The 12118-nt window shown below is 42.0% G+C and overlaps 1 protein-coding gene across 1 annotated transcript; it reads left to right on the top strand.

Moving 5' to 3' along the window:
• Window positions 1-1146: 1146 nt before the first annotated feature.
• Window positions 1147-6549, top strand: LOC117833110 (uncharacterized). The gene is made up of 8 exons (XM_034712500.2): window positions 1147-1325; window positions 2101-2124; window positions 2902-3007; window positions 3314-3382; window positions 4116-4612; window positions 4768-5029; window positions 5892-6100; window positions 6192-6549. The coding sequence occupies exons 1-8, from the start codon at window positions 1321-1323 to the stop codon at window positions 6256-6258; spliced, it is 1239 nt and encodes a 412-aa protein (XP_034568391.1). The 5' UTR covers window positions 1147-1320; the 3' UTR covers window positions 6259-6549.
• Window positions 6550-12118: the final 5569 nt, after the last annotated feature.

Here is a 12118-nt window from a genome sequence, read left to right as displayed (position 1 = left end):
ACCACCCACCCTAGTAGCAGGGAAGAAAAATCCGTGTGTCCAAGAATGTTTATCTCTCTCCAAGCATCTCTTCTGCGAACGGAGCTCTCCAAATCCTCAATGGATGTGCGCTGTGATCTAGAGAAATCTCCACACAACGAAGCTGATCCAAGCCATCTTCTAGACCAGGTATCAAGGCTCTTTCGTCTACCTTCACTTGATCGGGGGTCCAAATGCTCTCATATGGTGAAGCTGAGAAGGGATTTCCCGTCGTAGTCGCCGATTCCTGGTGCCTCCCCCTCTAGAGCCCCGATTCCTTGTGCCACCCCCTCGACAGCTCCAAAATAGGAACTCTAGCAGGACTCCCTAGAGGGATGAACTCTGGAGACCCTACTCTCCTGGTCTGGGAGTCGTGATTCCGGTCCCATCCTGAGATCGCCGGTGAACTCTTGAAGACGCTGTGCCCCATCGAAAATTCCAAACGAGACATTGTTCTCCTAGGAGTTGAGCACTTCAAAATCAATCAATCCACCCACATGATATCCTTGCTGGAATTAATGTTTGCTCGAATCAACTTCATGCATGCTTGGTACAACAGCTTCACGTGGAGTAGTATCTGTGTTGGTCAGCAGCAACGGCATAAGAGAATTGCTCCACCGTTTCCACGTTGACGACTAGGTTTAAGTTTCTTTAAATAAGATATATTAATATTGTTTTGGTACATAATTTCCGAATAATAATCATGGAATTCAAAACACGTTTATGGTTTGAAAGAAAAATGAAATCAAAGTTTAAAATAGGAAATATATTCCTCCCACCGCTACACGACAACCAATTGGACTCCGACACGCTCTCACGAGCCAGCTGTGCGCTGAACGAGCTATCACATGCGCTTTCATCTCATCCGTTCCTTTTACCCTGCACGAATCTTGGACACTGGAAAGTGCGGAAAATTTCTTCTAGAGGATGGATATAAATCCATGTTTTTTGGCATCCTTTTTTAGAAAAAAAAAAGTTGCTCGAATTCCTTAGAGAACCAGCCCATGCACGGCCCAACCCAGCCCCGCCCACGGAGTTCCCAGACGCGCGAGCCCGCACGGAACTCCCGGCCGATCTCGACCACTCGTTCTTCTCCTCAACTTGGCTGCTCTTTATTGATTCCCAATCTTTTCTCCTCTCCTCCCTCGAACCACCGCCTCGCCCCCCTCACACCGCACCCAGAGCTAGGTTTTTAGCCGCCGCCCCTCCCCCATTCTCGCCGCGGCGGCCGCACGCACTGACCTCCTACCGGAAGAAGCCTCCCAGTGCCCCCCGCTTCCGCTCCGTGCCAGATCGTTGTTTATGAGGTACGGATCGCCCTGGATCTCTGCTTCTGCTTCTGCTTCTCGTAGCGCCGTTCCTAGCGGATCTATAGGGCTCGATGGCGCTTCAGCTTCCTGTTGGATCTATCGGCTAGGTAGCTGCTGTCGCCATCTTCGTTTGGGTTATGAAAATAGTTTATATTTGGGATCCCTTTCTATTTTGATGGGGTGGTGGATTGGGTTTTCGAGCGGATTCGGTGTCATGTCAGTTGTTATTGAGCTGATGGTACTGTTGGCGGCTAGGTTCGCTTTAATGTTTCTCGGTTTACGTCCGCCGCAGGAGGGTGGACGATTATATGCGTGTTAGTGGTTTTTGAAACGGGCACAGGGATTTGTTTCGACGTTGTTGGTGGTTCTGATGGCTTGATCTCTTTGGTTTGGGAAAAGTTTGGGGCTTGGTGGTGGGGATTTGAACCGCTGGGTTAAGTTTCTGTTATGCTAGTTGTTTCGTAGGCTCCCTGATTCTTTTGGTCCTTCGTACATGGGCTATTCAATTTATTGTGCATGACAATTATTTGTTCTTCATTGATATGGCTACTTGCTATATCTTCTTAATTTCGATGGTTTAGTGGTCTGCTTATTACTTGCAAGTTGCAACAGTCCTAAAGACCTGGTAAAAAATAAACCTCAAATTTCTTTCCTTACAATTTTGAGTGTTCAATTGGGAGTATATGCGTCAGTTTGGTTATGGAAGAATTTCTTTCAGTTGAATTGGGAGTACATGTTTTGACTTATATATGTCCTCTTCTTTCCTCTGCAGCTCGAAGGAGAAGCCCACCCTTGGGTAAGACATCTTTGCTTATTCTTACTGAAAACTACATCATCAGTTTTTTATGAAATCATTGATGCTTGATCAAACATTCCCTTGAGTCAGTATGATGGTCCTCAGTTGTGCATTTCTGTTCCTTTCATACCCTCAAATGTAGTTGGCATGCTCTTTATCGCTTTCTATCTATAAATAATACTTAAAATGTATGTATGAAGTAGGTATATGGATTTTGCTGTATGGCTGCAGTTAAAGGAGCAATCCCTGTAATTTTTGTTTGATATATTTTTTAGGAACGTTTTGCTTATGTGGTTATATTGATGAATGATTTGCTGCAATAGAAGCACTTGCAGCATCTGGGAGTAATGATGTTACATGTTTAAGTTTCTTTGTTATTGTTCCTTTTGAGTTCCTGATTACATGTGGCCCTCTTTGTTTTGTTGACCATCCTTTTACTGTGTTGTGATTTTGTCTATTTTAACTTGGCAAGTTTCTTAATACAAACATGAAATTTATCTGTCATGATTATAGTTGCATCTTTCCTGTTACCTTTATTAGTTTATTACTATCATTATGTGTAGGTTTACTCCTCTCTTCACTATTTTCGACTATTTTGTCCGATCTTGTTGGTTTTCATCTATATCCTAACATGATGTTTGTTGTTATATTATACTTGCATGGTTTTCTTATTAGGATTACCAGCCCTTTTGGTTATTGGTTACTCATAATACATAATGTTCATGTCGTACAGAGGCATGTTCGTGCAATTTACCTTTTTTCTGGCAATTATTGCAGAGGCACGCGGATTAAGACCCGCAAGCGGAATATTGCAGCTCCTTTGGACCCTGCATCATTCTCTGATGCAATTGTCCAGATTTATCTGGATAATGGTGGAGATCTGGTTAGGCTTTCTTTGAGCGTACAATCTCATAGATTGTTTCAGTTAATGAGAGATATGCAGCTAGATTTTATAACCATTCTTGATGTTTCAACTGCTCTATCTTGAGGGTTTGCCATGTCAACATTTTTGTGTTGTACACATCATATTTCATGAGCTATTGGCATATCTAATTTCTTATTAAAGTAGACTCATTTGTCTTTCATATGATAGTAACCGCTAAACTAGAAAGTAAAACCGACAGAGGTTGGTTTGATATTTTATTTTTACTTTGATTTATTTAATATCACTCAACCACTTCTCTAACAGGAACTTGTTGCCAAAAGTATCGAGTCCTCGGATCTCAACTTCTCACGTTACGGTGACACCTTTTTTGAGGTATGCCCAGCAGAAAAGTCTATACCCAGAAATTCTCATATTTATTTGTGGCATAATTCTTTGTGAATATGTTATTTTGTCGATTGTTTTAGTTTTCATCAAGTTCATCTTGAAATTTTCAAGTTTTCATGGAAAAAACATTTTCCCTTCTCGTTGAATTTCACTTGCATTTAATTTTGGCTTTGGAAAGATCATCTTGGTACATGTATGGATAGGGAATTGTTGCTGCTAACATGGTGCATTTTGTTCATGCACATTAAACTCCCTAACTAGTACTACCTTGCAACCTTCGACCATTTGTCTTATTCAAAAATTTATTGCAATTATATGAGAGGATAAGTCATGCTTAAAATACTTTTGATGATAAACTAAATCACAAACAAAATAAATCATATTTACATAAATTGTTGAATAAGATGAATGGTCAAATGTCGTGACCAAAAGTCAACAGCGACAAATATTTCGATATGGTGGGAGTATTTTTTTTTTGCACACAGTCTTTCTTGTCCTGCTTTCGTTATATTCTTTTTCTGTGTAATGCCTTGTAAACATATTTTTGATGTGTTTAAATGGTGGATGCTGTGGTTTTTGTTCATTTTATTTCCCATTTTTGCATGAGGTATGCATGGTACTAATTTACAACTGCAGTTCTTGTATGATGATATAACTACTTGACTGGGTTTTATTTGTCTTTAACACTAGTGAACCTGATATATTGTTTGCAAATATGCAGGTTGTTTTCGTTGGAGGGCGAACCCAGCCTGGCACAATAAAACCTGAAGAAGAAGGAGACCGCCACCCTTATTCTGTACTTGATTGTGCGGCACAGCGTGAAGCAATTTTGCCTTTTGTACTCTATCTTCAGAAAACATTACGCAGGAGGCCTTTCTTAATTAAGAATCTTGAAAATGTTATGCGAAAATTCCTCCAATCCCTGGAGTTCTTTGAGGAAAATGAGAGGAAGAAACTTGCCATATTCACAGCCCTTGCATTTTCTCAGAAGCTATCAGGGCTTCCTCCTGAGACAGTATTCCAGCCTCTGCTCAAGGATAATCTTGTTGCCAAAGGGATAGTACTTTCATTCATCACTGAGTTTTTCAAGGAGTACCTGAAGGAAAACAGTTTGGATGATCTAATTGGACTTCTGAAGAAAGGCAAAATGGAGGACAATCTGCTGGACTTCTTCCCATCAGCCAAGAGGTCCTCTGAGGCTTTATCTGAGCATTTCACGTAAGATTCTCCAGTTTTTGATGTTTGTCTGAAGCATAGTACTTTGTAGTGTCTTTGGTTTCAGTTCCTTTATGCGTGTGCCCAGCATTTTTAGACCTATGATCTCATCTTATTTTGTTATGTGCTAATAGTTTTTCTTTGTGCATGACTCTCAGCAAGGAAGGTTTGACTAGCCTTGTTGAATATAATGAAAAGAAAATGTTTGAAGTTAAACTTAAGGAGATAAAGTCAACTTTGACTACCATGATCAATGATGAGGCTGAAATTTCTGAAGTCATTGAGACTGTCAAGCAACAAGTTAAAGATGCCAAATTTCCTGATATAGAGGTTATCCGAATGCTGTGGGATGTGCTTATGGAGGCTGTTCAGTGGTCTGGAAAGAACCAGCAACAAAATTCTAATTCAGCACTTCGGCAGGTATCCATATCGAACCTTTTGTTTCTTTAGAAGAATTGTCTCTTGAAACTGTAGATTTAAGTACCTAATTGTGTACAAGTAAAATTATTCTGAACCCAATATATAATTTAAGTCCCAGATGGCTTAACTGTTATTTCAGCCCCCAGATTGGCTGCAAATTGTGTAGTTCAGGGACCCAAGGCATGCATGCAAGTTTTGGAATCTCAGTGGACCGAGTTTTCTGAATATGTTGTACTGCAAATTGTATATTGGTTGATGTACTTAGTAATCTTGTTTTGGCATTGTATCATCTCTGTCATTCTTCTATTCTGTGATGTTTTAGTGTGCTCCGTCTGTCCAAAAGGATTGCAATTCTGGATGCACATGGACAAATATTACTCCACCTGCATAGCCATAAGTGCATTCTTTTTGGAATGGAGGAAGGGAATATTTCATATGCCACACCATTGAATTTCACCCTTTTATGGCCAGGATTTGATACTTCACATCTATCCATTATTTTCAGATTAAATTCTATACCCTTACAACTTTACTCAACATGGTGTCCTGTTTCAATTTAAATCTAATGGTGTCATGTTACAAAATTGAAGCATGTAAATGTATGTAGAGATGTATCTTCAAAATGAGATTGAATTGACACCAACAACTCATAAATTCTGAGTGAAGATAATTTTGTCCGTAGCATTCTTGTTCAAGAGGATTACTGAACACTGAATTGCTAATTCCCATAGTTGAAGGCATTTTATCTGTAGCTGTTGTACTTGATAGGTCATGTGATCTGTCTACATTCCGATTCTTGAAGCTTTGGTGCAAAATATCCAAATGCACTGAAAGTATTTTTTTTCTTCACTTGCATTTACAGGTGAAAGCTTGGGCTGAGCTTTTGAATGCTTTTTGCACGAGTGGCAGATTAGAACTGGAACTGATATACAAAGTTCAGACACAGTGTTATGAGGATGCTAAGCTGATGAAGCTGTTTCCTGAGATCATAAGGACACTATATGACCAAGATGTCCTAGCTGAAGATACTATCCTTCTTTGGTTCCGTAAAGGTTCTAACCCAAAGGGCAGGTACTTTAACTCTGCTAGTTACCCTTTATTTGTCTGATACTCGATCAAGCTATTTTCCTGCACCTAATGACCCATTCTATTGAAATGGTAGGCAATCTTTTGTTAAAGCTCTGGAACCATTTGTCAAATGGCTAGAGGAGGCAGAGGAAGAAGAATAAGTTTGTCCTCCTGGAGGCTGGTCAGATCTTCCTGAAGTATTTCCCAATATTTCTATGGTTTGAAGTTTGTGGAGGAAGTTATGTATCTTTGCTGCTTGTTACAGGCGTAAGATTTATTTTCTCATTTTGTGCTGCCTGGCTCTCTTTCTCTTCTGCTGGATGCTATAATGTGAAGCAAATACAGTCGCTGTTGACTTTGCGAGGGTTTGGTGAAACGGTTGCTATCATTACCCAAGTGAATTGTTTAAACGGTTTCTATCATTACTCAGATGAATCTTTTAAGTCGCTACAGTATGTTGTTATTTTCCCTTTTTTTGATAAACATATTTCCTGCTTTTTAGCAAACCGTTGCTGGGTGCACCAGCTTAGTCAACTGAGCACACAGACGAAAAGAAGGCAGAGGCCTTATTTTAAGTAGAAGCTAGAGCTAAACACTAGGGAGAAAGCAAAAATGAGGCGACGTCGATGCTACACGAAGTCATCGTCTCTCGTTTGTCCTACCAGCTTCGCCTAGAACTACTCCATCCATGGGGAAACCACTTAAATTAGGAATTACAGGATATATATGAAATTAAACAGTATAATCGGAAACACGTTAATAATGGTCAAGAATCGATAATTCAAATCGGGAATATTAGCGCATGTAACTACTACAAACGTTCAAACTCAATACGATAGATGCAAATACATAATCCAGAAGTAAATCTCAATACGATAGATGCAAATACATGATCCAGAAGTAAATCTCAATACGATAGATGCAATATGTATGTAATCATGCATGACACTGAGATAATTTAATAAAACTTAAAACGAATTACGATGCAACTATACATAGTCTTTACATACATAGTCCATGTACATAGTCCTTACATACATAGTCCATATGTAAGGACGGTATGGCTCCAACTCTAGGGTGGAGTTGAGTGGAGCCAATCAAACACCCCAACTCCATTTTTGGTGCAGTCCAACTCCATGAAGTTTTTGGAGTCCCAGTTCATTTTGGTGGAGTACCTCTTTTGCAACTTTCCTCAAATATGAACCTACTCAGAGTTCGGGAGTATTTACCCGTCACTGCCATTGGTTACATACGTACCGCTTCGTTCTAATTTTTTTTCTCCCGTTCGACGCTCTCTCATCTCCCCAACCTCTCAACCCCACCGCTTCTTTCTTTTTTCTCCTGTCACCCTCGGGGCAAGAGCACCGCCGCCACTCGACTTCACCGCCTGGCCCCCAGTCACCCTCCGCCTGCCGGAACGCTGCTGGACCGAAGCCCCGACCAAGGCCCCCCCACCCTACGCTAGACTGAAGCCCCGGCCGATGCTCGCTGTTGGATCAAAGTAGGGCGGTGCTGCCGTCCCGACTGCTGCGGCTCGTCACGCACCACCGCAGGCCTAGTAGCCACGATCCCATCCTGTGCGCGCTGCCATCCTGCCCGCCACGACCCTGTCATGCGTCACTGTCATGCGTCACTGCAGGCTCAACCGCCGCGGCCCCATCCTGCGCGCACTGCCAACGGCCGGGAGGGCCTTCATCGCCGCCATCCCCACTAGCCCGCACGACGCCGCCACCCCCTCTGCTCCCTCGTACCGCTTGCCCTCCCCGCACCGCTGAGGAAGCCGCACCCCTGAGCTCAGCCTCTGCCACTGGGTCGTCATCCTCGATCTCACTTCCGCGGGTGGCTGGCCCCTGCTTCCTTCTAGCAGCCATGTGATGCCCCCATCCCGAGCCACGGCGAGATTCCCCAGCGGCACCATGATGGAGGGACCTAGCAGCAGCATGATGAGACAATCGTGGGCGGCGCGAGCTCCTTGGGCCTCCGACGAAGAAGATAGTTTACTTTAAAAAATGAAAAATAAAAAACTAGAGATACAGAGTATAACATGTGGGGCCAAGAGTTGGGGACAATAAGGGCAATTGACCATGAAAACTTCCTTTTTTTTTTAGAGCTAGAGACACCCTTCCAGCCAAACACCTCATTCAGACTGCTCCAACTCCACTTGGAGTTTGGAGTTGGAGCAGAAAATTGTGGAGTTGGAACTATACCAAACAAGATCTAAATAATGTAATGCATGGCACTAAGATAATTTAGTATAAGTTAAAACGAATTACAACCCAACGTCCCAACTAGGCAGCCACAAGTCCAGTAGTGAATTGTCCAGTGCAGTTGAACCATCTACGCTATCACTTAAACACGACAGTCGGCATCACAAAAGTAATTAAGTCACATCAAGTAGCAATAGTCTGATACACACGGCAGAACAACAATACACTCATACACTAATAAAAGTTCAATAATATAGGTGGCCTTGAACACACGGCAACAGGACTGCGAGAACTGTATTGCTTCAGAGGTTCGCGTAGTTGTAGTCCAAATCCCTCGCATGGTACCTGGTATCCTGCAATGAGTCAATCAGACAGGTTACTTGAAGTTGTAATGCCAAGATCAATGCAAGAAGTTAGAGTATGTAAGTTATCACTGCAAGTTAAAGTATGGCAATATTATTGTAGCAACAAGATAAATAGAGAGCCATCACACATGCAAATCACATGCTATTTGGATAGAATGGGATAATCACTAGTCTGGTTCTTCCACCATGCCAAAATATCAAACTGACACGTAAACCTCAAAGCCAGGTCCACTTGACTCATATAAATAGCTTTCTAGTTCATCATCTTCATTATCCACTAACGGATCACGTCTACTCTTAGTCCTAGCCCTTGAAGTTGAAGGTGCTCAACTAACATAGAACTGATATAAATCCTTAATGACACCAACAAATTCATCAACATGAACTTGATATCCATTACCAGAGAACTTCTTCATGTAGAATTCGACGAGCCTTTTTTTACCTTGGATCAATAAAACATGCTATACCAAGAGTAGTGCGTGGCAGAACCAACCAAATTAACCTGACTAAAGTGTACTTTAGCTTTGCCAAACATGCGAACTCACACTTTAATCAAGTTAACTCGGTAGTCTATCGGGTTAAACCTGATAAACCACTTAACTCAGATTGAAACAAAGCATGCTCGCTCGAAGGCGAGTTCAAAGATTACAACATCCCATCAATATTAAGCATGGTTCACATTTCATTATTACAACACAAGTTTGAAAAACAAACATAGTTTTCAGAGTGTTCCGGCAGCGGAAAAGTTTATGTGGAAGCTACTCATCGATACAAAATATCATGACGAAGCCAACCATGATATCAATAACCGCGATCCTTGCCGTCCGAGGATGGGTTCCACTCGACCGTCCAACCCGGAGGGAGCTGGGTAGGCCAAGTAAAGCTAGCAGCCAAAACATCGCAATCAACAATACCTGAAAAAAATTAGCCACAAGTAAGGCTGAGCATACTAATACTCAGCAAGACTTAAGCGTCAGGTGGTTACTACTCCACCAACTTCTAGACATGCAAGCTTTTTGGCTGTGGGTTTGTTTTTGCCCAAAAGCGACTAAAGTTGATCTCACTTTCAAAATTTTAGCATCAGGTTCTATCTTTATTAACCATTCTAAGCAAGCACCTATTCTAATCAAGCATGGTGATCATACAATTAGATACAAGCATCAAATTTATCATTATACTGTTTCACTTATTACTCAGTGCAGCGTAGTGATCAAGTAGTCCCAAACTGTGAGAGGCAGACGATTCGAATCAAGTTTTTTAAAAACCTTGCAAGGTGAACCTAACCCCACAACATCTGCGTACCACGCCGGGTTCACTTTATCTGTCAGCCGTCCCCATCAATTCCCAGGCACGTGGACAGAGCCTACTTCCCTTGGCATACAATGCTCCACAGTCCCGGACGCCGCCGTACTGTGACTGCACTTGCAACCACATGATGCACCAGGGGAACTACGTTCCAGAGACAGTAGGGGTATAAGCCACGTCCCAGTTCAATCAGGTACTAGGCTTTCCCATCCCATACTAGGTATGAGATTAGTACTTTCAAACACTTGATCACGAACACCGACACGGTTTGACCTTAGCACTTTTTCATGTAGACAGACGGGGCAAACCACCAATTCCGAACATAAAGCCCAACCCCGTCCGTTGTCCTTATGGTTGTAACATAAGTAGACAAACAATTCCTATAGCTCGCGAGTGACAGGAAATCACTCGACTTTTACCGTGTCCTATTTAGCATGGCATCTATTCGACCTATCATGCTAGTGTTCAGATCATAGGTACTAAGATTATGCAGCTAAGTTTCTAAGCAACGCCTATCAACTTAAATGCACAAACATAATCAACAGAATTTATTGCACAAGTTTGAAACATCGGGTTATGCTCCGGGGCTTGCCTTCTTCCTCAGCGGGGGTTAGCAGTTCTTCTGGTGCTGGGTCCTGATCTGGGTCAGCCTCCACGTGGTGCAGATCAACCTAGGGTTCCTCCTCTTGAGTAGGATGCAGCTCGTATGTACCGTCAGCAAGGTTTACCTCTACACGTGATGCATATGCAACAATTCAATACTTACCCTTTATGGTTTGAATGGCATTTTATATATTATTACAGAGTAAAGCTATTTCAAGACCACATTTACCTAGGAAAGCACTTTCATTAACCTTTCTTCATAGTTTAAAGCGTTTTTGCGATTCAGACAATTAGATCGAAATTGACGGTGATTGCTTACACCTATATTAGGTTTGTTATTACTAACTTCCAAAAAGAGAAAAGGTACCATCCTAGGGTTGGTCAAGCTTAGATCGGAAAGTTATCCTATTTCTGAATGTTTTTCTGTACCTCTTCCAATATTTCCCACATTACCCTCACTATTACCTAAAGGTTTTTATTCATTTCCTTTTTGGGTTTAACTTCCATAATTTGTTTCTGTATGCAAACAGTGAGACATGGCACTAAAAGTTTAACAGGAACTTATTCAAGTGCATCAAAGGTTCCTGAAATTTTTCCATGATTTTTGGTAAAGGACATCTATTTCCCATATTTTTCCTTCATTTAAACTTGTACAAAAAGTTAAGCCTGTTTCATCAAGTTTCATACAATGACCATTATTTTTTCTAGCAAGTATGTTTCATTTTTAATCCAACAAAAGTGGTTTCACATTTGTTGCTGTCTTCTCCTATTTATTATGCAGAAAGTAAGATTTCACCCTAGATCTCAAAGTTAACCCTAAAACAGTGGGTAAATCATCTAAACTAGGGTCACAACTATTATTCTTAGCACAAGTTCAGTGTACCAAGGCTAATAGAGGTGGTTTTGTTATTTTACCTTTTTTGGGTGATTTACCAAGCATTTAAAGGTTTAGACACTAAATAAAGTCTAGAGGAACACTTGTAATAGTAACATGGCCAACATTATTTTTCTGTGAAACTACAGATCTCAAGGATTCTAACAAAGTTGGTTTTATATTTTTATCAATTTTCTACATTTACTTATGCCTTTTCAAAGTTCAGCCCATTTAAACCAAGTTTAAATCAGAAAAGGCTTAATAGATTTACACGGGTCCCTGGAGTTTTCAAATCATTACGGATAAGTCCCTGAAATCCTACACGAAGGCCCCTAGAAAGAATACAATCGCTGCAATGTAGTCCCTCCCTCGCCGGCGAGGTGCGCGGCAAATTCCGGTGAGGTCAGGCGGCGATTGAGGTGGGGAAGGGCATGGGCTTGATAGGGAGCTCACCTTGAGCGGGTCCACCGAAGGAAGGGGTGGCGGAGAAGGCTCGGAGAGGGCTGGCCGTGGCAAGCTTGTGGGCGGTGGCGGGAAGCTTCTGTCCCGGCTCCGGCGAAGGCTCCGGTGGTCAGGGAGTGGCTTGGGGAGTTGCAGTGGAGTGTGGGAGGTCAACCGGAGAGCTTAGGCGGTAGTGGCGAGCCGCAGGAGTGGGTTCTCCATGGCG

Source organism: Setaria viridis, chromosome 8 (genome assembly GCF_005286985.2).
Source record: "Setaria viridis chromosome 8, Setaria_viridis_v4.0, whole genome shotgun sequence".
Taxonomy (NCBI): domain Eukaryota; kingdom Viridiplantae; phylum Streptophyta; class Magnoliopsida; order Poales; family Poaceae; genus Setaria; species Setaria viridis.
This window is presented reverse-complemented; position numbering and strand designations above follow the sequence as displayed.